Source organism: Onychostoma macrolepis, chromosome 03, assembly GCF_012432095.1.
Source record: "Onychostoma macrolepis isolate SWU-2019 chromosome 03, ASM1243209v1, whole genome shotgun sequence".
Taxonomy (NCBI): domain Eukaryota; kingdom Metazoa; phylum Chordata; class Actinopteri; order Cypriniformes; family Cyprinidae; genus Onychostoma; species Onychostoma macrolepis.
In genome coordinates, this window is record NC_081157.1 from 13,022,510 (window position 1) to 13,048,542 (window position 26,033).

General features: G+C 37.6%; 1 protein-coding gene and 1 long non-coding RNA gene across 6 annotated transcripts; both read right to left on the minus strand.

Moving 5' to 3' along the window:
• Positions 1-3,700: 3,700 nt before the first annotated feature.
• LOC131537257 (uncharacterized) lies at positions 3,701-11,735 on the minus strand. Of its 5 annotated transcripts, XR_009270213.1 has the most exons (7): positions 11,308-11,735; positions 8,035-8,097; positions 7,054-7,627; positions 6,076-6,163; positions 5,802-5,986; positions 4,546-4,675; positions 3,701-4,292 (listed from the first exon to the last, which is right to left on the minus strand). It is a non-coding gene; the product is annotated as an uncharacterized LOC131537257 (long non-coding RNA). The 5 variants fall into 5 exon arrangements; XR_009270214.1 differs by lacking the exon at positions 8,035-8,097; XR_009270212.1 differs by lacking the exon at positions 11,308-11,735 and having other exon boundaries at positions 3,702-4,292; positions 8,035-10,668.
• Positions 11,736-23,966: 12,231 nt separating this feature from the next.
• Positions 23,967-24,721, minus strand: LOC131534559 (single-pass membrane and coiled-coil domain-containing protein 3-like). The gene is made up of 2 exons (XM_058767520.1): positions 24,083-24,721; positions 23,967-23,975 (listed from the first exon to the last, which is right to left on the minus strand). Exons 1-2 carry the CDS (start codon positions 24,719-24,721, stop codon positions 23,967-23,969), a joined length of 648 nt encoding a protein of 215 aa, XP_058623503.1.
• Positions 24,722-26,033: the final 1,312 nt, after the last annotated feature.

The window sequence follows — 26,033 nt, forward strand, 5'->3', positions numbered from 1 at the left end:
GCGAATTTGGCCTGGCTTCTGTGGGTTATAAACCCCATGGTGAGGGATATATCATGATGGTTGATTGCTTAACTCCATCTCTGGGACCGTTTCAGCATCACCTCTTGCTATTATGTCCTTCATGAAAGCTAGGTAGTCCTTGAAGTATTGTTCATCCCTCTTAAAACGCTTCTCTAAGGATTTGAGTCGATGCTCTGCACACGCTTTATTGTTCGGCAAGTCCAGTCTTTCACCTTTAAAAGCCAATGGTATCTTTAAAAGGCAGTGCCCATCTTGCAGTTGCTTAATGCCTTCATTTAACTTTGCCAGAAACCGTAGGTCTTCTTGCAATGCAGAAGCTTCCTCATTATTCCTTTCAACAAAGTCTGACTCAAAAACCTTCAATATCTCTGCTGGAGTGATCATCTCCTTAACCTTGTTCCTGCGACTTCAGACTTGAGCTTGTGAGAAGGTTCGCCAGCTGGTAGAACTTGCTTCATAATGATCCTATGACTCACGCCAATTTCATCTTCGTAGTCACCATCATAGTGGTTGCATCCGATTATACTCCAGCCTAACACAGATCTTTGTGCAAAGGGCTGATCTTCGTTACCTCTGAGAACATCTCTGGGGAGTAAGGCTTGAGGACAATTATACCCTATTAACAAACCTATTTCACAATCTAGTGCAGGAGCCATTTCATCTGCAAGATGTTCTAGATGAGACCAGTTCTTTTCAGTTTCACAAGTGGGTATAAGAGATCTATTTGCAGGTATATAGTCTCTAGTATAGGTCGTTGGAAGTTGGATTCTCACTTCAGACTTAATGCCTTTTACTTGTAGTCCATTAAATTTGTGACTGGACACAACCTTCGTCTTGGAAGTTATTGTAGAAATCTTGAGTTTGACTGGTTCTTTAGTATCAAGTGTTTCAGCTGTATCCATTTACACTTACATATTTAGCAGACGCTTTCATCCAAAGCGACTTACAGTGCATTCAGGCTATAAATGTTTTTATCAGTCGTGGGTTCCCTAGGAATTGAACCCACGACCTTTTGCGCTGCTAACGCAATGCTTTACCACTGAGCCACAGGAGTATCCTTTAAAACGAAAGTGGTGTCGCTTTGGGTATCAAGCAAAGTGTACACTAAAATCGCTTTCCTTGGTTCAGCTATAGTTAAAACATATACTGGAAAGATGGATGAAGTATAAGTGACATTCTTTTCTTGAACCACTCTGTTTGAAGTCACAGGTATAGACTCTTGTATCCTCTGTGATTCAGTTATTCTGTCTGTAGAGTCTTGATTAGCCCTTAACTGATCTTGATTGAGTCTAGCTTTTTGTCCTGGGTCTTTATTTACCCGATCCTGATCCAAGCACGTTGGATGATACTTTTCACACACACTCCTAGAGGTGCAGCCCTTAGAGTTATGACCAGCCTGAAGACAGCCAAAGCACAATTTCTCAGACTGCACAAATTTCAATCTTTCTTCAACTGGTATTTCCATAATCTTGCGACACTTATGAAGAGTGTGGCCATGTCTCTTACAAAAGACACACGATACTAGTCTTTTCACTGGAACTAGTAGTGAATGTCTTAGCGCTTGAATTACGATTCTGTTGAAACTTGGAGTGATCTTGATCAGGTTGCTTGAATCTCTCTTGCTCTACCGGCTTTATTGCTTGCAGTGAGGTGATAGGATTGCATGCGATTCTAGCTTCCTTGTTGAGGAATTCAACAAAGTATTTGAAATCAGGGAATTCTTTGAATTCATCTTGGAATTTAGTAACTGCTCTAATCCAACGTGAACTCCACCACTCTGGCAATTTAGCTGATATCCTTTGATTTTCAACACAGTCATTCAGAGCTTACAAACCTTGAACATAGGGCATGGCTGATTCAGTGCTGCTCAGGAAATCTACAAATTCCCAGAGGTCTTTGCTATCTTTGGTAGCAATCTTGTGCCATGACTGTATTTTGTTGCGGTATGACTTGCCAACTACAAACGGATGGCCAAACCTGTCTTCAAGTATGTTCCAGGCAGCCATGTAAGCCACTTCTGTTCCAACCAGGAAGTGTCCTTGCTGGACCACTTACATACCAGCCCAAGAAAAGCTCTTCTTTCTATGCAAGTAAGTTCTTGCGATCTGTTAATGTCCTGAAAGACAGTTTCCAATCATTATACTTCAGAGGTTCTCCTGAGAAAACAGCAGGTTCTGGAATTGGAATCCTATTGGCTGTAATAGCTTCAGCAAGAGCCTTCACAAAGTCATTAGAGGCGTCATTGGAAGCAGATAATGCATCTGACTGAGATACATGAGCTTGAGCGAATGGAAACCTTTGAGGAGAATAAGAGGGTTGGTTTGGTTGAGAGATAGTCTTCTTGTTTTTGTTGAAGAGGAGGAGCAGAATGCATTTTTCCCTCATCATCTTCGATGCTTTCAGCATAAACTTGTAGCCTCACTTGTGCTGCGTTGTCTCTTTTTAGTTCTTCCAATCGTTCTACTTCCTTTTTCTTCTCTTCCAACTTTATTTTCCTGATAGTACTTTCTGAGATAAACTGAGCTCTTTTCCTTGCATTTCCGCTTCTATTTCTCTTTCTTGAGCTTCTCTCTCGGCCGTTAACCTTTCATCTTCTGCCTCGTTTCCTGATTTCCTCTTCATATTGATGCTGTGTCTTCATTATTTTAATCACCTCTTGTGTAGCTGCTACTTCAGCTGCTGCTTCTTGTCTTTTCTGCAAGGAATCATGGGAAGACTGACTGAACATCTTAGAAACAGACTTTGACTTACTGGAAGTTGCTGAGATGATGCTGGACACAGTGGCTTCAAACACTGAATCTGAATCGGGCCAAGGTATGTTCTCAGGATCTCCGTTGAGAAAGTGTTGAGCCTTTTCATTTGTAGTGCTAGTAATGGCAAGACAAGTATAATTTTTTCTCCGAATTTCTGGCTCAGGACTTGTGAGGCTTCTTATGTCACCATAAATATGGTCAACCTCTGACTGAATCGCCTTAATAGTGCTCACAACCTCAAAAATCAAATCTGCATCATCATTGTTCTTCATGGCTCTTTTCAAACCATTGATGTGACACTTCCATCTTCTATACTTCTGTTCAAAGCTTCTTTTCAGATTGTTAAGTCTAGCGTCTTGCAACGTTTTACCTTTTTCGTGGCTTCTTCTGATATATGTTTGTGTATTATCTGCGCCCACCTGAGGTTGTTGTACTTGTGCAGCCACTTCAACATGCTCCGCTAGGTTAGCCTGCTGTGGTGGGAGAGCCTGCTCTGCATCGTCAACTTCTTGTGCTGTAGGATCTGCACAAATAGCTTCTTTACTGGACAACACTGTATTTTCACTTCTATCTGACATGTCAATCCTGTATTGCACTATAATGTGATATTCAAAAGGAACAGTCTAAAATTCTAGTGCAAGTGACTCAGCTAAACTTGAGTGTTTCAACCGTGTAAATTAAGAACTATAGAACTGTGAAGTAGCAGAAGCATAATACAACTTGTGAAATGTGAACACTCAAAATTATAAAGCATTCAAAAAACAGAAAATTTCAGTTCGTCTCTCAATAATACATACAACACATTTGTTTGTCTGTTTAGTCCTTGTAGCTTCTTAATAAGCAGAGCAATTATTACAATATGTCCACTTTTATCTTAGAATGAAGATGATCCCTTACAAAAAGTAATACTGCAGTTTTTGTTACATGTAGAAAAATTCAGTTTTTTTGGACACGGAAAAACTGCATTATTGCCGTTTTACTGCAATACATCTGAAGTACTATTGCAATACAACTGCAGTAGAGCTGTAGTATTACTAACAAACAATTGCAATAGAACCACAGCATTACTGCAATACAGCTGAAGTATTACTACAGTTATACTGCAATAAACCTGCAGTAGTACTGCAATATATAATACAACTGAAGTACAATTCAATACTACCGAAGTGCAATACTAATAAAATGCTGTACAGTAACACTGAAATGCAACCAGAATATTCAGAACAACAAGTTTTATTTTACACATCTGCAATATAATAAATTAAGGTACAAAACAACAGTGAATGTCTCAAACAACAATGCAACAATAAATTATTTTACTTTTCTTTAAACTTTAAATGCATTTAGTGTAACTCTCAGCCTGTTATTTTGTGTTTATTTACAAATCACGCAATCATGCACATTTCTTCCCTCGTTATTCAGACAGGTTTCATTTTTTGAAGAGCTTATCCTCATCGTTCCGCTTGGTTCTTATGACTGCCTTCATCTCAGATGTGGAAACACTATTTTTGATGTAGTCTGGAAAAACAAACAAAAACTATCAGAAATTCTCAAGTTTCAGTTACACTTTTCACTACAGGCATATTTAGTATGCTTAAAATAAATCTTGAATTGTGATGTCACCAAGTGTTTGTGTAAAGTATTCATTCTACTCCCAGTTCATTTCTTATGACATATTGGTCAGCATTAACAATGTCTTTGAACACTCCAGGTAACAGAAGTTAAAAGGTTGGTTCACCCAAAAATGTAAATTCTGTCATCAATAACTCACCCTCATATCGTTCCAAACCCGCAAGTCTTTCGTTCATCTTCCGAACACAAATGAAGATCTTTATAATCAAATCTCAGAGCTTTCTGTTCCTCCACTGATAGTCCATGCAACTACACAATAACATGCATTTCTGGGAAAAAGCATAGACACAATCATGTTTAAATACTGTACAGAGTCCTCCACAATTATTTGCCCTCTTTATCATTTTGGTTTTTCGTTCAAAATTCTAACCTTAAATAAAATAATAATAATAATAATAATAATAGAAAAAAACATAAATTTACAAATATACAAGTATATAATTTAAATATATTATTAAAATACAGTATATAGAATATATGTGTTCCACAGTTATTGTGCCCCCTTCATTTAATACTGTGTGTAACCCATAACCCTCTACACATACGGGCTAATCACCCCCGTAAGACCTTCATTCCTCTTTGGAACACAAACAAAGATATTTTTAAAGAAACAGAGAGCTTTCTGACCCTGCATAGACAGCAACGCAACTTACACATTCAAGTTCCAGATAGGTAGGACAGACATCGTTAAAGTAATTCATGTGACTCCAGTTGTATTAACTCAATTTTATGAAGCGACACGAGTGTTTGTGTCCAAAAAAACTAAAGTAAAACTACTTTGCCACTTATTTACAAAAATATTGATCTGTAATGTGCATTCACAAGAGCATCACAACAGATGAGTGTTGTGTTCATGCGACAGAAGACAAAACTGAGGTTAAACCACTGGAGTCACATGGATTACTTTCACAATGTCTTTCCTACTGTTCTGGAACTTAAATGTGTAAGTTGCGTTGCTGCCTATAGAGAGGGGTCAGAAAGTTCTCAGATTTCATCAAAAATATCTTAATTTGTGTTTTGAAGATGAACAAAGGTATTATGGGTTTGGAACGACATGAGGGTGAGTAATTAATGACAGAATTTTCATTTTTGGGTGAACTAACCCTTTAATGTTTGTGGAGTACAATTTGACTGGAAGCATTAAAACTAAGTTCATTTTCATGAGTTTGTTTGGTTACAGGTCATTAGATCTAGCGTTCTGACTGTATGTGTGTGCTACAGTACAAGCAGTGCATTGATTTAAAATAGCGATGGAACTGATTGTAATTATCTGCATTCACTGTTTTAATGCACACCTTGCAGTCAATCAGAGAGAATCAAAGAGTCCACAAAAAAAATGTTGAGAGCTGATGTTAAGCATTGAGAATAATTGCTGTTATAACTACATTTCATTACCTTTCCACTGCCTCAGCTCTCTCTCTGTTTTCATACTGAAATGGCACTAGTATTGTAAATCTTCTTTTAGCTCTTTGACTTCATTTAACTCCTCGATCTCTTCATGTCTGAAGATCTCTTCCATGGCTGAGACGACAGAGGACTTATACACTTGATTTCTCCAGCACTCCCACTGGTCTTAGTTTCTGAAATACAATAGCAGTTATTATGTATTATAAACTATAAAGATAATAGTTAATAAAAGATCAATTAAATAAAGTAGATTACTGCTCACCATTATTTGAGTGCTTGTTTCACCACAGCCATCATCTTCTGTTGAATTATGTTTGGTCATCTTTTTTTAGTTGTTACCAGTGCATTTCCTGAAAATAGCAATCACACACTGATAAAATGTCCATTTCCACACATTAATGTCACACTACTGCACATAAATGCTGGTGTACAGTGCTGTGAAAAAAAAGTCCTGATTTATTCTATTTTTGTGTATATTCAGCACTAAATATTGTCAGATATTCCTAAGAAAATTAACATAAAACAAAGGCAAATACAGTTATCATTAATAAACTGTATTTTGTGTTTATTCAGGTTGCCTGTTTCATGCACTTTTTTTTTTTGAAGATTTGAACCAATTTAAGTCAAGTCACCATTATTTATATAGCGCTTTATAAAATACAGATTGTTTCAAAGCTGCTTTACAGTGATACAAAGAAAAATAATGATGCAAACAGAATTCACATCTGCTGTGAAGCAGCTCTAAACAGTAAAACGTGTCATTGTTCAGTTGAAATCAGTGTTGACTCAGTTAATTTCGATTAACTGTATAAAAATCATCAAATATAAAATAATTTCAGTGCATCTAGATAGCAGTGGTGTCATCATCTAGCTCAGTTCAGTCCTCATCAATAGTGTCAGTGGAGTCAGATCAATAATATTGCTGAATATTATTAGTCCCCAAATAAGCACGCCAAAAGCGGCAAGGAACCCAAACTCTGTCAGGTGACATGGAGAAAGAAAAAACCCTTGGGAGAAAGTATGTTTAGTTTATGGATCAGTTCTCCTCTGGCCAACAAATGAACATGGTGTGATTATGATTCAGGCTGCATCACAATTTAGTGTGAAATATACAGGACTGTAGGCCTACAAGTAGCTGGAGATATTAATCACATTTAAACACTATCTAAAATCAGGTTTACATTTGTGGCTAACTAGAATGTGAGTGACCTTTAAAGCATTTCCAGAAATAAAGTCTCACCAACATCTGTTGAGTGCCTTTTCACTTCCTCTCTTCTCCTCTTTCCTAATGCTTCCTCCGTTGCAAAGAGAGGTACACTGAACACTTTTCAATGATTTTTTTCCTCATGTCAATTAGGGGTTGATGCTCTCCTAGAAACAAACAAATACACTGTATTCAGTACAATTTAGTTTACTCCATTATTATAAATGATGTACTGATGCTATTGGAATGAGAACTGAACTGACATGACTAATTTCTACAGAACTTCTTATAACAAATTGCTGAGCCATAGCAGAGTTAAATACATCTATGGGTTGTCACTGGTTGGATCAAGATGTTGGTGTTTTATTAGATTAGATTTTAAGATTTTATAATATAACTATAATGTTTTATTATAGTAAAAGTATAGTAAAACAGCATTAAACCAGTTGTTTTGTCTTTCTATCATAAGCTCCCCGCGCGCTGACCCGCTAATAATTTTTCCCCAAATATATTTTAATGGAACTCCCTTGATAACGTCTTCAGGATTTTCTCCCAGGAAAAAGATAAGGACCTTTAGGACACTCTCTCTTCTCAGATGAATGTTTTCTGTCTGTGATAAAGCAATTGTGATAATTGTTTTATTAATCTGCAATAAGGAATCAGTTTTTTTTTCTGTGCTGGCAAAAGACAAGAAAATATAACAATTTGCAAAACTTAAATAATTTGTATTAACTGTCTAGATTTGCAGTTGAGAAAAAAATATCTGATTCAGTTGTTGGTTACATTTGTAACTCAGTCTGAAAACAAAACATGCATTTTGCTTTACACTCTGAAACATTTAATCATTGTTGATTAAAAAATGTCAGTTTTGATTATGTAATGACAACAACATTTTCTAATTTCTATGACATAAAACATATTTACTATTAAATGGTGCTGTTAAACATATTGTGACTAAAATAAGCTTATTTAGCTAGCTTAGTTAGTAGATAGTAATGTAAAACACACATTATGTACCTAATCCTGATCCTCAGACAAGGAACGTGTTTTCCAGTGGAACAGACATAGGTCTATGGAACTCTTCTCAAAAAGAAAAATAAACTGTCAACAAGGCTCTCCAGCAATGTGTCACAACCAGGGGCGTAGCAAGCTCTTCAAAAGTGAGGGGGATGGATGTGGTACTATACACATATATAAATGCAACCAACAACAACAAGCAACTGACCAATGAACGTATGACCAACTACCTCTCATTTAAAAGAACCAAAAGTGCTCTTTCTGCCCTCCTTACAGGAGACAAACTGTTCAGCAATCTTTTTTCTGTTTACCCTGTCCAGCTTGTCTTTATGTACATGGCACACAGCAACACTGTTGAGGCGGGTTTGGGTCATGGTGCTGCGTAGCCATGTTTTCAGCCTCCGGAGGCTGCTGAAACTCCTTTCTGACTCTGCTGATGACACAGGCACAACTAGGAGGAGTCAGGCAACTGTTTCGACTTGGTCAAAGAGACCACGGACCTCTGGAAGCTGTACTTCATTCTGAACAACGCAAGCTGAACTTTGAGGATGTCTGGGTTGATTTCTGGGTACTGTTGGACAACACCATGTATCTTTCCAGTTAAGAGAACTTGTTCCAGGTGCCTTAACCTGCATTCCCTCCTGCTCAAATCTTTCTCTAAACTGTCAGCAACATCCAGAACTTTGTAGAATTCAGTCCTGCAGTAATCAGAAGGGGACACATGTACATGTGCAGGAGCACTACCTGTGAAGCGCTGAGGTGGGATACGGACACGAGGAGAGGCAATAGGAGTGAGATGGAGTGTCTCACACATCCTTGTTGCTTTCGTGTAAAGAGCCTGAAAACTCTCTGTGTTTCTCTTTTTGCTGAAACTTTCCTTAACACCTTAACATCTAGGGTCTGTGTTCTGCTCTGGAGGGACATATTCAAAACCTCCAACTCCCCTGTGATCTCCAAAGCACACACAAGACCAAGGACAACATTTGAAATGTCTCATACAGCCCCTGTGCCTTACTAGCCGCATCAGACTCACTCACTGCCATCTTGATTGTGCACTCGTACTGGTTTAGCGCAGTGCGGGTGGCACTAGTGCGGACCGTCCACCTTGTTGGACACAGAGGTCTTATAGTGTGACATGGACCCTCACCCTCCTCAGACCTTGCAATTCCCTTAAATATGTCCTTCAGTTTCCCTGACTGCCCAAACAACACTCCCAACTCATTGACCCAATCCAGAGAATTCCGGATAAATATTGAGGCAGTACAGGACCTCTGTGTAATTAGGTTAACACAGTGGGCAGCACAATGAACATAGGGAGCCAGAGGTTGTATTTTTCTTATAATGGCCTGTGCTCCATTGTATTTGCGGCCCCATCGTATGCTTGGCCACACAACCCAGTGATAGGCAAGTTTAGGCGCTGCAAAACATCCATGACTACTTTTGCTAGATTTTCTCCTGTTGTCAAAGAAACCTCATAAAGACCAATAAATTCTTCACGAGGGACTAAATCCTTGTCAACATATCTCAAACACACTGCCTCTTGCTCTTTTCCAGACACGTCTCGTGTCCTATACTTCAGAACCTGTTCAGAACCTCACCCCATTCATGGCCCCTAAAAGGTAAGCCCTGCCTAGCCAACATCTGCACAGCACCAATGATTTTGAGAAGACATCCCCTTGCTTCCTCTTGCTGTTTCACACTCACACTAGATAGCTGAACCTGTACTGATCGATCTTCATAGATGTTATGGCTGTCTTATGACTATCAGATCTCTCATGCACAGTAAATCGCTCAAGGGCTTTTTTCCAATTTTTAAACCCAGATGAAATGAATGCTGAATCAGCATTCTTGGCAAGAGGTGATGTCTCAGAGTTAAAGGCTTTGGAGCATTAAAAGCACAATACACCCTCAACACCAGGACTCACATGGAGCCATGGAAATTTCTGGTACCACTGAGTTTGAAAACTCAGAGTATATTTGGGCAAGGACTGTTTAGCAATTAATTTTGGATCTGGTTGATTGGGCTTACTGAACTGATGGCGAGTAACAGCCACGTCTGAGTTCTCTGCTCCTCTCTCTACCATTTCATCGTCATCCTTATCCTCTCTGACCTCTCTCTCACTCTGTTCTTCTTGTCTGCCCGCTTCGTGTCTGCCTTTTCCTCCCTCTTCATCTCTGTCTTCCTCACTCCTGGCCACATCCTCACATACACCCTAATCAAAACATTTGAAATGAAATTGTGAATTTGATATAAACACACCAGACACATGCGTGCACCTGGGATGGAAATAAGCACCACCCATGACACAAACACACACACATGGCCTCTCTTCCTTCATAGACCTCTTTCACAAACTGTAACATTAATTTCATTGCTCACCTGTGAACCTTCCTGTGCTCTCTCTGAAACTGAGAGAGGGTACAAGTACAAGGGTACAGTGGTAAAGGAATAGGGTCAAACAGTTACAGCTGTGGCACTAGCAAACCTCAGTGAATATTGAAAAGTAATATCATGAAATAAATGCAAACAATATCTAATGGTAATAGGCTACTGTTGTTTAATGTCAACATTTTTCAACTTTCAGCTCTCAACTTCACTTACAGGATTTCTCTTGAAAAATGTGTCAATCTTCTCCTGCATCTTAATGATACTGCGTGACAAAAAGACAGTGGTAAGCTTGATAGTGACATGGGTCTGACAGGACTGTGACTGAGACTGCTAAATTTTGCTTACTTGTGCCTTGAAAAGGGTAAAAAATATATAAAAAACACGCCCACACAAAGCTTTTTCTCTGGTGGTATAAATAATGTAACAATTTACTGTTTTTAAACATTAAAATAATATACACTTTTCTTTCATAGTTCTTCAACAGGTATGCAAACAATGACATAATTTCTCACTTTTTTCTCCTCAACAGGTACAATCAAACACAACAGGTAAGTATCCACAAAAGTATTCAGCTAATCAACAAACAATGCTCAAAATATCAAAATCAATTGCACTGGCAATAAACCCATAAATACACTGCTTAACAATGACAATTTGTCCCTCCTCCTCGTCAATTCCCTGCCTTCTTCATCACAGTTACTTTATATGCCACATACATAACCGAATTTAGCTAGCTGCTGAACAATATCCCAATTAGCAATTACCATTAGTCTAAAAAACAAAAAATATAATACAGAAAACACTCGACATGTCAACAAAACATCTTCCCAAACACATATCAAGCTTATTTAAACCTCGAAAGCATAAACACTCATTCAAAGTACCTGGAAAAGGGAGATGTAAATAACCATAAGTTGACTTAAGGCAGAACAGCCAATCATCAGCCGGTCACACTCGAAGCCGGTGTCATGTTTGAGAGGGAGGGGAGAGGAGGCAGCTGCAGCGAGCGGCCAGAGAAACGGAGGAGTGACTGCTGTAAGGCGTTTGTGCAAAACTGCAGAAAAACTGTGGGTGTTAAAACACCCACATCCCCCACAGGTGCGACGCCCCTGGTCACAACACTTCGAACAGAACTTCAAGACACAAAAACAAAACTCTCAGAAGCTCTGGCTTCAGCAGAAATACTTGCTGCTACCAAAGACTTTTGCAAAGATGGTAACTACTCCTCAATTCCACATTTCTTATCATTACATTTTTCCTCTACAATACCAATTAAACGTTCTCATTTCCTTTCACAGACCAACATATGTCCACACAAACTGCGCCTTTACCTACTACTACAGCACTTTGAAACAAATACCATACAAGGAAGTAAACCACTCTCAGTCCAATATACTTTGATTCATTACACTAATCCTTTACTACAATATTTCTCTCAAAACAGACACTAATGACTTCCTCTTTTCTTTTACAGAACTACAAGCCACGACACAGTCTCCTCCAATACTTACTAAAGATCTGCAAAAAGCTTAATGATACTGTACTCATTGTACTGTGACCTCACTTTTTTTTTTTTTTTACATTGCACTGTTTTTCCCTTAAAACTTTAAAAACTTTATTTCCACTTGTTCTTAAACCACTTTTTTTTTTTATTTTCTTAATATAATACATTTTTTGCATACTTTTTTGCCTATTTCACTTTATTTATTTATTATTGTTGTCGTTGGTCTTTGCATTTTCTAATTATTTGATTTAAAATGAAAATATTTTGATCTCACTGTCTCCCAATCTTCACTACATTACAAAACTATGTGTGTGTGTGTGTGTGTGTGTGTGTCATGCTGCCGAAAGCAGCATCATTCAAAAGAAAGCATGTTGAAAGTGAAAGTTTACTACTATTCTTGTCTAGTGAATCTGTAAGAGATGCGTGCCTCGCTCTTCATGGCCAATCTCTGAAGAGAACTCGCCCGGTCCAGCTTCTCTGAGGCAAGAGGCTCAGTTGTGCACCCCCTCGTAAAGACTAGGGAGAAGCTCGTAGCACTCAACAGCCAGAGATGAAGCCGGACCTAAGAATGGTCATTACGACCAAAGAGATGTCCTGAGGCTGTGCCCAAGACAAAGGGTGTGTCCCCTCGGGGAGGGCCATGGAAAATTCCAACAGAACAGAAGGGGCTCCTTCCTGGCACCCTTAGGTGACTGCTGTACAACCTCCACCACCACCGGTGTTACGGGGAGCAGCAGTCTCCAATGAAATTTTACATGTTCGGTTGTGCCTGCCGTGTTTCAGGACATGAAACATTTAACATTCCCCCCAGCAAAACGAAGTGTCACAATTCGTGTCCCTTTCAGAGAAATTAGCAGTGTGGAAGCTACTGCCAAATAATCTCTTCTTGGGTCGTAAGGACTGTAGAAAGGGCTACAGGATACGCTTTGTGTATCGTCATCCACTACTGTGAAACCGAAACAAGCATATCTGTATATCGTAGAGGTCGTAGAACATCTTCCCTTCCCTGCATCCAATTTTAGATCTTTGCGAACTGAACCAATTTCTACGAACGTTTAAGTTCAAAATGCTGACAATCAATGATTGTCCTTTCGGATCCAATCAGGAGATTGGTCCGTGAAAAGCGATGCATACGTTCATCTAAAAATTTTGCCACAATGCAGGGAGTTCCTGGGGTTCGCTTTCGGGGGGGCAAAGCTTACCAGTATCGGGTTCTTCCGTTCGGGCTAGCCTTGAGGCCCTTAAAACCAGACTGTCAGAAGGTTACGCATCTGCCCGATGTGCACCATTTTCTGATGCCACCGGTGTGGTGATTGCACTGATGGCTTGGGCTCATCATCGCTGCTTGCAGCTATATATATTTTTTAATTGGGACCATTAAAAATCTCTTTGTTTTACCTCAAATCACCTCAAAAAGGGGAAAAAAAAGGACCCAGTTCTGGGAATATTTCTGTTTGCGGCTCTGCATTTTGTTTCTGAGGAGGAGGAGGACGAACACAAACATTCGAAGAGGAGGCATGTCCGTTATTGAAGTGCAATAGCACTTACCCAAGCTTTTGAACAGGTAATAGACATATCCTATCCCAACCTTTTCAAATGTGTCAAAAAATTCAGTTTTGGGAGTTATTAAATCACTGACACCTCCACATAGTATCTTAAAAGTGTTAAATTTACAGTGGGAGTGGACATAACACATTTGTTGTAAACATTTGTTTGTTTGTTTGTTACACAGATAAATTAATTTCAGGCAAAGCACTACTGTACTAATCCTATTTGGATTGTGTATACAATTAAAACTCAAACCTTTGTGTAAATTAACTGTTATTTATTTATTTTTTATTACTATTACTCTTATTTTAGGGTAGGTCCCAACACCATACACAAGAATAAACAGGACCTTACCCATTCTGGTAATCCATTTAAAGGGAATTTGTGCACAAGGGAAGACACTGCAGTTGGGAAAAGACCACTGAATGGCTCATCTTTTTTTTTTTAGCTTGCCTGTGGAACATCCTACAGAGTTGTAGCTCAAGCTTTCAGTGTCAGTGACAACCATACTCTATCGGTAATGCACTAATAAAACATTTTCCAGCTGTCATAAGAAAGCCTACAGAAGCTGATGTGAAGAAGATTGGTGGTGAAGATTTTGATAGGTTGAGCAGGCATGCTGCTTTTGTAAAAAAAAAAAAAATCACGAATGTCACAAATACCTTTTTTCTTTGTCATTGTGTTGCTTCACTAGACTGCTGCTCTAATGTTCTTTTTCTGTTTGATGGTGGAGTTTTTGCAGAACCATTCCTCTCCTCTTCTGCTTCCTCCTCCTCCTTAGTGCTGGAGACCATTCTGATCCATGGGTGAAAGGAAGCTTTTTCTTGATTTTTTTCTTTGATTATTCTGTGATATGTTTGCAAACATTTTAGCAACTCAGTTCTTTTAGTCTTTAAACCACGCGTTGTCTGGACAAAAGAGAGTGTCCTTTCAAAAGCACTGCCCTCTGCTCGGGAGTCAAAGTGAAAGAAGAAGAGAGATCAACAATCAGTTTGTCACTCCCATCTATTGGGTTGATGAGCCCTGGAAGTTTAAATTCTGAACCCAGTGTTCCAGCATGGCTCTAGCCGTAGCTGAGGTCCATAGCGTATAGAGTCACTGTCAACTTTGATTCGAGCCGTGGCCAGTGGAACAATAAAGTTAAAATTATCACAGATGTACTGGTTCATCTGCTCCAAGTGTGGCTGTTCTTCAGCTGCCTTCAGCTACTTCAGTAGTTTCAGAAAAGTTGATGATTGGTATATACAGCTCTGTGTGTGGCAGCCGACTGCGTGCCATCTTCTAAGCTCTCTGTATTTCTCTTGTTGTTGTTAGTCTACATCTCTGTGTTCGATTGTTGATACCAAAGGATAGAATCAGTATCTCAGTTTCCAGTGCAAAGGTAGCTCTTTCCATCAAGTTCCGTGCATGCTTGGAACTAGGCTCCAGGGAAACTGTCAACTTGGAGATCTGAGATACTGAGAGATGGAATTCTGTAAACATTCAGAATAGTAGGGATATCAAATTTTCATGTTGCGATTATTTGCCAATGCTTTTATCACAGTGTATGGTATTATCATGATATTGACATTTAGTTACCAAAAAAAAAAAGTGTTGTCGTAATACAGTATAACAGGTTTAATAACTTTTTTCTTCTAACAAAAATAACTGAACATGTAAATACAATAAAGCAATACACAAAAAATGTAAAAAGTAAAAAAAAAAAAGTAAACAGATTAAAGTACAAATGAATTATAAAGACTAATATGTATCACTTTACAAGATTTTATTAGTTAACCTTAATCAATGCATTAACATTCACAATGAGAAACAGCTACATTTTCTACATAAGTTATTAATCTTTGTTAAAAAAAAAGAAAATGTTTAATGTTTAGCTCATTAAATAACACAGTTGCAACTTTTGATTTTAACAAGGTGTTATTAAGTATTGGAATTCCCAAATGTGGCGCGGAGCATCTAAAATAGTAAGCACTCTTCGCTGATAACAAGTATCAATCACCGCCACTTACCTCATTCATACAGTCACAATAAGATTAATGAATGTTTAGAAGATTTTTATGTTAACTAATGAAGCCCTAATGTACAGTGGGACAAGTAAGTATTTGATACACTGCTGATTTTTCAAGTTTTCCCACTTACAAAGAATGGAGAGATCTGTAATTTTCATTGTAGGTACACCTCAACTGTGAGAGACAGAATCAAAAAACAAAAAAAAAAACATCCAGAAAAATCACATTGTAATGGTTTCTGTACCAAATATTAATTTCTATTTTTCTATTTTTATGAAATACTTATTTCATGCAATAAAATGGAAATTAATTATTTAAAAATCATACAGAGGTCAGATGTTTCCTGTATTTCTTGACCAGGTTTGCACACACTGCAGCAGGGATTTTGGCCCACTCCTCCATACAGGTCTTCTCCAGATCTTTCAGGTTTTGGGGCTGTCGCTGGGCAACATGGAGTTTCAGCTCCCTCCATAGATTTTCTATTGGGTTCAGGTCTGGAGACTGGCTAGGCCACTCCAGGACCTTGAAATGCTTCTTACCGAGCCACTCCTTAGTTGCCCTTGCTGTGTGTTTGGGGTCATTGTCATGCTGGAAGACCCAGCCACGACCAATCTTCAAATCTCTTACTGAGGGAAGAGGTTGTTGTCCAAAATCTCGCAATACATGGCCCCATCCATCCTCCCCTCAATATGGTGCAGTCGTCCTGTACCCTTTGCAGAAAAGCACCCCCAAAGCATGATGTTTCCACCCCCATGCTTCACGGTTGGGATGGTGTTCTTGGGATTGTACTCATCCTTCCTCCAAACACGGTGAGTGGAGTTTATACCAAAAAGTTCTATTTTGGTCTCATCTGACCACATGACCTTCTCCCATGCCTCCTCTGGATCATCCAGATTGTCTTTGGCAAGCTTCAGACGGGTCTGGACATGTGCTGGCTTGAGCAGGGGGACCTTGTGCACACTGCAGGAATTTCCCCCAAATCATGGAATTTAATCCATGACGGTGTAGTGTGTTACTAATGGTAACCGTTGAGACTGTGGTCCCAGCTCTCTTCAGGTCATTGACCAGCTCCTCCCGTGTAGTTCTAGGCTGATCCCTCACCTTTCTCAGGATCATTGATACTCCACGAGGCGAAATCCAAGGGAGATTGACAGTCATCTTGAATTTCTTCCATTTTCTAATAATTGCGCCAACAGTTGTTTCCTTCTCACCAAGCTGTTTGCCTATTGTCCTGTAGCCCATCCCAGCCTTGTGCAGGTCTACAATTTTGTCCCTAGTGTTCTTAGACAGCTCTTTGGTCTTGCCCATAGTGGAGAGGTTGGAGTCTGATTGATTGAGTGTTTGAACAGGTGTCTTTTATACAGGTAACGAGTTCAAACAGGTGTAATTAATACAGGTAATGAGTGGAGGATAAGAGGGCTTCTTAAAGACAAACTAACAGGTCTGTGAGAGCCAGAATTCTTGCTGGTTGGTAGGTGATCAAATACTTATTTCATGCAATAAAATGGAAGTTAATTATTTAAAAATCATACAGTGTGATTTTCTGGATTTTTTTTTTTGATTCTGTCTCTCACAGTTGAGGTGTACCTACGGTGAAAATTACAGGATCTCTCCATTCTTTGTAAGTGGGAAAACTTGAAAAATCGGCAGTGTATCAAAATACTTATTTGCCCCACTGTAACGTGTAAGTATTTGGCGCTGTGATGAACACCATAGCAAATACACAAATCTGAATGGCTGTTTAAATCATTTAAATATGTTTCAGAAACAGAAAGTAGCGCAGCTGCTTTGTTTATGGGGTTACCGGGGTATTGGCTGCATTTCTACTGTTTAGCACCATCTGCTGTCAGAAAGTGAATTCTCATCCGTGCTTTTTTACATCAGAGTGCGCGTGCGTTTTTCACGCAGCATACAGCGGTGTTGTGCATTGTGACCAGTTTATGGATTCAAAATTCAGAATAATTTGTAATAAGTAATTATTCTCTATATTTTGAAGTGCCCACAATAACAATATCGTGCATATTCATTATTGTGATATATTGCATTACTGAATACCGGCACATGTCTAGTGATGACATATCTCTTTTCGAGATTTCGACTTCAGTCTGCGTGTTTCTTGTTAGTGTTGATGTGCCTACTCGGCCTACCCAATGATTTGGGGGGTCTGTGATGTATTTGGTACTTAATCTTGCGATGTCTCCATATAAATAGTGCATTTTCTATTTGTTCAACTACAATTTCATTTTCTGCTGAGTGATGGACAGCCACTAGGTGCCACCACTACATCCAATGTTTCCGCTGTTTTTGGGGCCTGGAGTTGGTACATCCATTTTTTTTTTTCATTACATTACATTTTACATTTAGCAGACGCTTTTATCCAAAGCGACTTACATTGAAGTTACAGTTTTTACATTTTATCAGCTCTTTTCATCTGGACTGGTACTTCCTCTTCTGTTTCATTATCAGAGGGATCTGTTCTCTGGCCTGAGGTTCTGGATTAACTATTTGTGGTTCATTTGTGTCCACCTGCATTTCAGTAAAATTCTGCGGGGTTTTCTCTGAACTAATGGTTTGGGTGCTCAAACCGGTGTAGATTGGATTGCTGGCAGGGGCTCAAGAGGTGGGAACTCTTGGTCAAAAGACCATTCCCCCCTGTTTGTTGGGGTAGTGATGGTCTGTTCCACAGCCCTGTCATCCCTCCTGGGGGATGTTTGGATTTGAACGTGTATGCTGTACACCTACTTTAAGTCTGACAACTAACTGGTGGAGCACTATTTGCTGCCGATTCAGCATACAGGTGCATCTCAATAAATTAGAATGTCGTGGAAAAGTCCATTTATTTCAGTAATTCAATTCAAATTGTGAAACTCGTGTATTAAATAAATTCATTGCACACAGACTGAAGTAATTTAAGACTTTGGTTCTTTTAATTGTAATGATTTTGGCTCACATTTAACAAAAACCCACCAATTCACTATCTCAACAAATTAGAATACTTCATAAGACCAATAAAAAAAACATTTTTTGTGAATTGTTGGCCTTCTGGAAAGTATGTTCATTTACTGTATATGTACTCAATACTTTGTAGGGGCTCCTTTTGCTTTAATTACTGCCTCAATTCGGCGTGGCATGGAGGTGATCAGTTTGTGGCACTGCTGAGGTGGTATGGAAGCCCAGGTTTCTTTGACAGTGGCCTTCAGCTCATCTGCATTTTTTGGTCTCTTGTTTCTCATTTTCCTCTTGACAATACCCCATAGATTCTCTCTGGGGTTCAGGTCTGGTGAGTTTGCTGGCCAGTCAAGCACACCAACACCATGGTCATTTAACCAACTTTTGGTGCTTTTGGCAGTGTGGGCAGTTAGGGAATTGGTTAGTTAGGGAATTGGTAAACCAAAAATAACATTAATAGCTAATATACAAAGAAAGTATAGGCTATTCATATAGGAGAGGGACAAGGTTTATTGATCGTTTATTGTGATAGAAATATGGCTGACAAATTAGGTAACTTGCCTAGTCTTGATAGAAATAATGAAGCAAATGCTGTAAACAGCTCGGCTCTGAAGCTCTCACCTTAAAGATATTCTCTGAATTCATTGAAAGAAATGGTTAGTCTGGCCTTTGATTCTGATTGGAAAGTTAAAACAAAAACTTGATTGGCTGCAAACAAAGAAAGGTCCAGAAAGATACAAATTTCTAAATGTATGTGCTATTTTCAAATGTGTAAAGTGGCTATTTGTTAAAAATAATCTCAGAAGTAACTGGGTGATGATTTAATCAGATTCTTTGTGCATAGAAGGTTAAAATGACAAAGAATGATATTATAAATCTGTTATATCCCTGACAAGGCATATTGAACAGAATTTTGGGTTGATGGAAAAAAAAGATGGCACTTGCATTTTTGAAAAACTTAGAAGCTTATGTTTTGCTTTCAGAAGATAAGATTGCGTTCGACTGCAATGAGACAGTTTGTCTATCTTGAGCTGGCCCCCACCATGACTCTGGTTTAAGCTGTAAAACTAACAAAGACATGTTCTGAGTGAAAATTTGTAATTTCTATATTTACTGTGATTTGGGCAAAAGAGTAATTTTACTGTCGGATTGCAAAAATTTTGCCACTCAGCATCATAGCCAAATGCCAATTTCCAGTGAAAAATAATTGTTTGCATATGAGCTGATAATGCTGTAAACAAGTAACATAAATGGGGGTTTCAAAGTTAATTTGAAGAAAGCGCAGCTAGCACGACCCGAAGTAACATATCTGGGTCAGATAACCCCTTACAGATTTAAAAACCATTGTTGAATTTCCAAAGCCTTGGCCAGAACTAAATGAATGGCTAAGTACAAGTTGATGTAAATGTACTGACAAGGACTACAAGGAACTTTAAAAGAAAACTTTGAGTTGCAAAAATGAAGTAAAAAGACAAAAATTAAGATGTTTAGTTGAAAACAGTTGAAAAGTTTTAAGCTGGGCTATAGTAAAAAGATAGTATAATGAAATTATGTGAAAAGTTGAAATGAAAATGCATTGCTACCAGTCCTGAATCCGTCCAAGTTCTCTCTCTCACTCAAAGTCAAAGTGTAACAAAGTGCACAGTGTTTCGGATGAAAATCATATACATTGAGATGTTAAAGGACATGCTGCAAGGAGTTCAAAAATTCATGAGGGTGAGTAAATGATGACACAATTATCATTTTTGGGTGGGTGAACTATACCTTTAATAAGACATTTTATTATTTTACTATGGAAATATGAAATAATTTCTTTAATGAAATGATACTCTAAATAATAAACTAAAACTGCCAGTAGGTGGTGGTAAATGTCTTAATGATCAAGTCATCGAGTCATTTATTCATTCATTTGATTCATTCAAATGGCTGATTCGTTCAGGAGTACATGGTTCTTTATGAATAGTCCATTGAATCATTAAGGCTTGTTCGACTTGAAGCACTGCATCAAATCCAACGCGCCTATAGCCAATGGTTCAACGCGCCAAATGGTTCACCCAATTCATTCAAAATGTGCATTAAGAAATGCCGCTGTGTTGGTCGGAGATGAACAGTTCTGCTTTGTCGGCAAAATTGAGCAAAACAGACAACATTGCGTCTAAAATAACACAATATTAACTTCAGTATCACATTTGCACTCGTGTGATATTGCACTTAGCCTATTGCTTGTGTGATATTGCTTAACTAATCTATATGATGTAAATACAGTGGTGTAATGTAACAAAGTAATAATACTTCATTACAGTACTTAAGTATTTATTGGGAGTATCTGTACTTTACTTGAGTTTTTATATTTCAGCCAACTTTTACTTTTACTTTTACTCCACTACATTTCCTAATTAAAATATATACTTTTACTCCGATACATTTCCCCGAAGCATATTCGTTACTTACGAATATATTACAGGAAAGCATGGTTGACGAATTAGTTGTCTGGCGAATGCAAGTTATACTCCTAAAAACACCTTTGCTCATGTGCAAACAAGTGCGCGTACAACCGCGGATGATTCATTTTCCACTCAAGACGAGTCTGGGGTGTGCGATATACAGTATATCTTCTGCGATAATATGGTAACTGTAAGTGTTGTTGTAATGATGTGCGATCTGACATTATCAAGTTGGCTATATCACCAAATCACACACAGAATGCATGCACATTGATTTATTAAAATTCCAGGCATTCTAAATTGTAGATAGCAAAAATGCTTCCGTATGCTTTTTATATTTATATAATTTAATATGGTTAACTTAATCTATACCACACAAAGAATTCAATTTTTCTGCAGATATCAGCATAACACATTTAATAATCATTTTATAGAAGATCAGTAAAGCAATAAGTGACTTACAATTTAGACATAATTTTGCTTGTTTTTGCTCAATTTTGCCAACGAAAATAGTTCCAAACAAAGATCACAGCACTGTTCTGCATCTCTGAGCAATGGACGGTGTTTACTTATTGAATGAATCAGCTATTTGAACGAATCGGTTGATAAAAATGATTCAGTGATTTACCCATTAACACAGTCAAATTTGTTTCCAAATGAATCAGCCGTTTGAATGAATCGGTTGAATCTCAATGACTCACTCATTAACAGTCACATGCTGCCACCTACTGGCGGTTTTAATTTCACATTGACAATTTTTTTTCATGTCTTAAATTATTTAAAATATCAGAAATTTTGTTTTTAACATAAAACATTCAATAATGCATCTGTAACATCCATGTCCCCTCTGAGATGCACTAAACTGTGTGAATACATCTAAATGCTATTTCAGATGCAGATTCCAGAAATGTTTTCTTATGATGGAATGAAAGACACTAAGTACCGGATGAAGTGCTTCTTATTCTTACCCAAAAATACAAAATGAAAAAAAAAAAAAAAAAGAGTTCAAACTGAACACAATCTTGCTACTCAAGTTGTGTATGAACATTTTATGTATATATATTTATTTGCTTCTTTTCCATTTTGCACTTACATGTACTTTTACTTTCAATACTTAACTACAAAAGTATTTTTTTAATCTTAAACTTACTTAAGTACAATAAATATCACATACTTTAAGACTTTTACTCAAGTAATATTCTAAGCGGTGACTTCAACTTCTACCAAAGTCATTTTCGGGCAAGATATCTGTACTTTTACTTAAGTTTGGCTTTCAGGTATTTTATACACCACTGTGTAAATATGAGACAAAAACTCAAACAGGGGCATTTTTGCCCCATATCTTGAATTTTAGAGACATTCTAACTACGTTCTCTAGGCTCCATCACACAGTGAGCCCTGCGTCATATTTGTCATCAATCAACTGTATGAAATGTCAGATGACCCACATAGGTCTGGGGCGGGGCAAGTGCGTCAAATGCATTAATAATTTTAACACATTATTTTTCACCGTAATTAATTAATCTAATTAAACCGTTAAATTACCAGCCCTAATATATATATATATATATATATATATATATAAAAGCTTTAATATATCCAACTTTTAAAATGACTAAACTTATGTTTTCCTTTTGAACTCTGTGTGAAACTATATATAAATAATTAAATATTGCGTTTACCTGAGGTAAAGCTTAGTCACAATTTCTTAAATCTCATACTTCCATTATAAAGGTGCATTTAAACAGACAATTATTGCGATAAACTTTGCAAGATTGACCATTAATATTATTTCAGTCAGGACCATTCTATTCGAGTCAGAATATTGTAGAGGTCCTGAACTTTATATTTGGCAGCAGGCTTTGCTCTGAAGGGTTCAGATTCTGAGCTATCCACAGGCAAACTTCACTCAGGTTTGAACCTCCAACACAAAGACGTAGTAAGTTCAGTTCAGTGCACTCTCTGAATGGTTAGGAGAGGTGGCATGCCTTAATAAAAGTCACGGGGCAGCATTCTCAAGAAGTTTGTGTCCTCCTGAATGTTTGTATACATGCGCAGCGTGATCTCTGATCTCACAAACCAAAATAATAGACATGATTTTCTCATGCCACATGTAAAAGCATGTGAATTATTATAAAGATTATTAAAAGATTAATGAATACGTATGGATGACATATGAATTTCCATCATTAGTAACAGTTTCCCCTGTGGGATAAATAAAGTTAATATTAGTCGTATATTAATAATACTTCATTAACTTTATTTACTATCCTTGTAGTATTATCCATAAGCAAAAACCAACAAGATTTTGTTTTAACCATGTTTCCAAATTCTACCCCAGGTCCAAAAGAAATGTAAAGAATGTACAAACTGAAAACACTTTTTAAATACTTTTGTGTTCTATTTCCATTTGTTATTTTCAAAAGAGAAATACTGTCATGGATGTTTACAGAGCAGAGGTCACCTTTTTTTAATTCCAATGGGAGAGATGAACTTTTGTATGTCTTTTTGTTTATTATTATTTTGTGCTGTATTGTTGGTTACTGTGTTATTTCTGTTTCAAAGCAATAAATAACATTTTAATATCTAAAGAGTTTCCATGTGATTTTACACATTAGTAAAGTTGGGAAATGTATAAATGCATAATAATCGTCATAATCATAAAACCGTGATTATTCCTCAGACAATAATCGTACCAACCAAACCTATAATCGTTGCATCCCTATTTGACATACACTCTGGCTGAGTGAATGCATGTGAAAGACTGGCAGAAGATCACCATAATGCACAGTATATGAGTACACAGCAAAACAACGCAGCGGCTAGATTGACCATGCATTTCAAAGTGGTGCCTGTGTTGTACCCAGGCCATGTTCAGTTGACCGAATGCCAGCTGCATGCCAAATTTGGGCCAAATTTTTGTGTTTTGACTATATTAAATACACACACAATCTTCCATTCCATTGCTTTTATTTTACTTTCAAGTTTATGGTATACTTATCGTATAAATGCCTTTGAACACACAAGACAATTGTTAAACACATTCATTTCCTCTGTTTTACACATCAAAGTTAATCGCTCATTAATCCTTAATGTGACTGGAAAACAACACAAAAAATGTGAGAGATTAAGGAATATCACTTGTCTATGGCACCTCATGAAAGAATGTGGGAGATATTTATTTCAGATTTTGATCAAGGGTTACCTTGACTTCAGTTATGACCTGCTCATATTCTCTAGACTTTGGCTTGAATTCAGCCAAAACCTCATCATACTCCTTCAGGGCCTTCTCAAGTTCATGGCGCTCATATTTCCCTAAACTGGCCTCTAAAATTATATCAATGCCCAGGCCTACCAACGCCAGTACAACACTGCCTATAAGCCCTGTTGCAATTTTCCCTATTTTGGATATTAGATCACTCAGAACCATTGCCTTGTTTATTAGAATACCGAATGCAACAGTAGCAGCCTTGTCTGTAATACCCAAAACATTCTTAACAATATGAGCGATTTTCTCAAAATCATCAACAGTGATAGACATGTTCTTCAGTTTCTCATACAGTTCTGGTTCCAGCTTCTCCTTCAGCTCCTGGTCAATCTCATCCACTTTGGCCTGAATCTCATGCATGCAATCGATCAGAACATCACAGTTCTTTTTCACAGTATCATTCCTGTTCAGTTCGATCTGTTTGAAGGAGTAATTATAGTGTCTGTTAAGAACATCAATGAGTTGGTTGGTGGCGAAGAAGTTGCTGTCCATCAGATCAAGAATCTCTTGATTTTTGCGAATAAGATCCTCCCTTTTTTTAGGAATATCGGGATAGAAGAGATCAATCCAAGACATTTTCTTGTAGGTTCTTGAAAAAAATAGAGAAACCATTATTTATGAGCTTCATAAGCACTCATGCAAGTGACTGTGATAAAAGAATAAAAATAAGGCAGCGGCTATTTGCACTCAGTGTAAATAGCGATAGATGCTATTTACACTAAGTGCAAATAGCTATAGATTCTATTTACACTGTTAAAACAGCAAGATTTTCTGCTTTTTATACTACTTATTGCAAATAATGGCAATTATCTGCACCTCAGTGTTGTAGTACATTATAAAACAGTATGCAATAATAATGTATTGAGTGTAAATTATAGTTTTAATTCAAATTATTAAATGGATATGCCACCTTATTGGGACAATAAAGCCCTCCCTTCACCTACCCTAACCCTACCCGATACTTTATTTTCAACTTTTTTATCATTTTTATTGAAAATAAATGCCTTTCCAATGCGATATGAGATTTGAAAAGGGAGAAAAAAGTGGCAAAAGGCAGGTTCGAACTCGGGCCGATCACGTCAAAAAGCAGGCGTCTTACCATCTACGCTACTGAAACTCATCTTTTTTCAGTTGGTGGGCGGAGTTAGTGTAAATAGCCTTTTCCAACAAGGCGGGCTATTTGCACTTAGTGTAAATAGACACTCCGTAAAAATAAATATCTACATTAACAAAGAATTAATTAAAGTTACATAAGCAGCTGTTATCTGGCTGCATTACAGTGTCATTTTTTCACATTACTCAAAGACATTTCAGAAGCAGCACAGTTGAGGCACCTCAATCAGCTGAAAATCAAATCCAGTCAAACTAGGGGTGTGCAATATACATCGTCTACGATAATATCGTTATTGTCGTTCTAACAAGGTGCTTTTTGACATCAAGCAAATGCACGCATACACTACGTGATGTAGTCTAGTAGGTTAGTTTAGGTTAGACTAGTGCTTGTGCACATTTAGATTACATTATTTTACTGCATGAGTCTTTTAATATAATGCATTTAAAATGCTCCCAAAATTCAAGATAAGGGGACAAAAATGCCCCTGTATGTCTTTTATATGTTTAAATAGTTAAACAATATCACATGAAGCATGCTGATATTTTTATTCAAATATCAGAATGATTACAAGCATGATATTTATTTTACACAATAGGTTGTTTGCACATGACGTCGTTGCTGTGGTGCGAAATGCAGATGGAGGGCTACATAATCCATACATAATTTTAATAAAAGTTTTGTTTTACATGCTGCTAACAGGACCAATGGCCACATACCCTATCTGTACATGCAGCAAAGTTTATATATAAATGCGGGATTCATTTTTAAAATTTG

Excerpts from the sequence above, each read along its gene's own strand:
- LOC131534559 (XM_058767520.1), bottom strand. The coding sequence starts at position 24,721 with ATGTCTTGGATTGATCTCTTCTATCCCGATATTCCTAAAAAAAGGGAG.